The 2,898-nt window shown below is 42.4% G+C and overlaps 1 protein-coding gene across 1 annotated transcript; it reads right to left on the bottom strand.

Moving 5' to 3' along the window:
• Nucleotides 1–201: 201 nt before the first annotated feature.
• LOC120372469 (alpha-1,4-N-acetylglucosaminyltransferase-like) lies at nucleotides 202–2,085 on the bottom strand. Its single transcript, XM_039489626.1, has 2 exons — nucleotides 1,672–2,085; nucleotides 202–804 (listed from the first exon to the last, which is right to left on the bottom strand). The coding sequence occupies exons 1-2, from the start codon at nucleotides 2,080–2,082 to the stop codon at nucleotides 202–204; spliced, it is 1,014 nt and encodes a 337-aa protein (XP_039345560.1). The 5' UTR covers nucleotides 2,083–2,085.
• Between the last annotated feature and the right edge of the window lie 813 nt (nucleotides 2,086–2,898).

Raw genomic sequence — 2,898 nt, forward strand, 5'->3', positions numbered from 1 at the left:
CCACCACCACCTTTCTACACATTTCATTAGGGGGAAACTTGGGAAAAGAGGTGGTTTCTGAGAGGTTCTCTCCTACAAAGTGGTCTGCAGACAGAAAATGGCTGAGCGTCACTGACTAAGAGGAGGTACACATTGTGAACAGTTTATTTTAGTCACAGGACTATCAGGGCTGGAAAGAACACCTCGTTCTTCTAGATCCAGTCATTCAGTCTTGTTTTGTTGCATATGACCACTGCCTTGAATAAGGTCCTTATAAGTGGTAGGGCAGTATGTTTTGTATAGATTTTCCACTAATATGTTACTTCCTGCAACCACAGGCTTGTGTTCCTTGTTCATGAAGTTCCACAGGTGCAAAGCATAGGAGTCATTGAAGTCAGGGTTTGTATCCCAGACCTCATAGTACTGCCGCCATGCTGGGTAAGGGATGGGGTAGAAACGCTGAGGATGTAAGAAGGAAATGTTCTGACAGCTCTGATCCTCCACATTATGGAAATTGGTCAGGTTGCACAAGGCTCGCAGCCTCCTCGTCATTAAGAATGGGCCTTGGTTTCCCCAAATGTGTCCATTGTAGTTTTGAACAAAATCTTTCATGCAATCCCAAATGAACCAGTGATGGTGAGAAAAGCCAAAAATCCCATTGCTGGAGAACTGGGAAGCCTGGGCCGCCAGGAAGTTTGCCACTGGAATAGGCCTGATGGAGATGACATCTGTGTCCATGTAGATCCCACCGTATTTCCAGATCAGTGCAAGTCTGCTGGCGTCAGAGCTAATATGAACCCAATGCTTTTCCTGGGTTGCATTTACCTGCAGAGTTGGAAAGGGATCAAAGAGATGCAATGGACTCCACTTTGAAATTTCTAAACACCTGATCCCATTAGCTATATATTCTATAAAACTCTCAGCAGTGTCTAGCCTCACTTTAATCCCTTTAAAAATTAATGGCCATTTTTCTTTTCTAGCTATGAAACTTTGCTGGAAAAAGGCAAGAGCAGATGTAGATTTTGTTCAACATGATTCTACAAGTGTTTCCAAGGTGCAGTAAACTCCAAGGAAACATGCAGTGTTTATGAAATAATGAGAATATGAATCATAAACTGTTATTTCCATTAAACAACCCTGCATCTCACTTTACACACTCACTGTCTGATTCAAAGCCCGTGGGATTCAATTGAAAGATTCTCATTGACTTCAGTGGGCTTTGGAATAGCCCCCTCCTGGCAATCTCTAAAGAGGATAAAAAATGAGAGAGAAATTCAGGCCTTGGGTTATGCTGGTGCACGGAGGGCTGGAGAACCAGTATTGCAGCCAGCTCCCTGTTTATCTTCCAGACTCTCCACTTTCATTTAAAAATAAATAAACTAAAGAAGTCCTTAGCTGTAATAGTTTCCAATAGACCCATGAACACACGAAGCAAGTGCAGACTAATGCAGTGATGCCTGCCTGAGTTTTTAGACAGGACTCAGAACAAGAACTCAAATGTCTATAACAATTTCAATAAATATTTGACTAATGCATGGAGAACTGTCATGAACCAGGGATCCATACTGAGTGAAACAAAATGACAACAGCTTCAAAACTTCAATAAAATGCCCAAAAATGTTATTTTCATTTTCCACAACCTCTACTTTAAATCTTGTTCAAAAACACTTTTCCCTTAATATTTCCTCTCACCTTATGATACCATGAGACCAGAGGTGTCTCCTGGAACAAAGTTTCCATCTGTAAAGGAAAAATGAAGACATTCTTCATAGCAGATAAAAGTGAGAAGGCTGTGTAAGTGGAATTTGAATCCAGCCATGTGCTATTGTTCAGCCCTTTCATGAAGAAAACAACAGGTCTGTCATGGTAGATCCTGGCAGCAGATTCCACAGAACATGAAACCAGTGGAGGAGGCTCAAGGCGATCTGTGGTCTCCACAAAGATGATGCTTCTGCTCTGGCTCATAACATCCTCTTGCGTCAGGAATCGCTTAGTAATAGGCGTACAAGAGAAGACACAGCCAGACTGCAGAGAGAGTTCATACAAAATGGCAAGCACAAAGACAAAAAAGAAACAGAGCACTAGTTGGATCTCCTTCAACATCCTTGCTTTTCCTTAAAAAACAAACAAAGTCAATGTTAGTGGTTCATTGTTTATCCCTGGGAGAAAAATGTGACAGGATGATACAAAATTAATCAAGATAGTTAAGTCCAAAACTGACTGCGAAGAGTTACTAAGGGTAGGTCTATACTTACCTGCCGGGTCGACGTGTAGAGTTCGACTTCTCGGAGTTCGAACTATCGCGTCTAATCTAGACGCGATAGTTCGAACTCTGAACGCACTCCCGTCGACTCCGGAACTCCACCACCGCGAACGGCGGTGGCGGAGTCGACGGGGGAGCCGCGGACTTCGATCCCGCGGCATCTGGACGGGTGAGTAGTTCGAACTAAGGTAGTTCGAGTTCAGCTACGCTATTCGCGTAGCTGAACTTGCGTACCTTAGTTCAACACCCCCTCCCAGTGTAGACCAGGCCTAAGGGATCTCACAGAACTGGGTGACTGGGCAACAAAATAGCAGATGAAATTCAATGTTGATAAATGCAAAGTAATACACACTGGAAAACATAATCCCAACTATACATACAAAATGATGGGGTCTAAATTAGCTGTTACCACTCAAGAAGGAGATCTTGGAGTCATTGTGCATCGTTCCATGAAAACATCCACTCAATATGCAGCTGCAGTCATAAAGGCTAACACAATGTTAGGAACCAATAAGAAAGGGATAGATAGTAAAACAGAAATATCATAATGATGCTATATAAATCTATGATATGCCCACACCTTGAATACAGCATGCAATTCTGTTTGCCCCATTTAAAAATGATATTTTAGAAATGGGAAAAGTACAGAGAAGGGC

This window comes from Mauremys reevesii, linkage group 9, assembly GCF_016161935.1.
Source record: "Mauremys reevesii isolate NIE-2019 linkage group 9, ASM1616193v1, whole genome shotgun sequence".
Lineage (NCBI taxonomy): Eukaryota > Metazoa > Chordata > Testudines > Geoemydidae > Mauremys > Mauremys reevesii.

Coding starts and splice junctions, on each gene's coding strand:
- LOC120372469 (XM_039489626.1), bottom strand. CDS start 2,082: ATGTTGAAGGAGATCCAACTAGTGCTCTGTTTCTTTTTTGTCTTTGTG. Junction 805..1,671: donor TGGTCTCATGGTATCATAAG/GTGAGAGGAAAT, acceptor CCAACTCTGCAG/GTAAATGCAACCCAGGAAAA.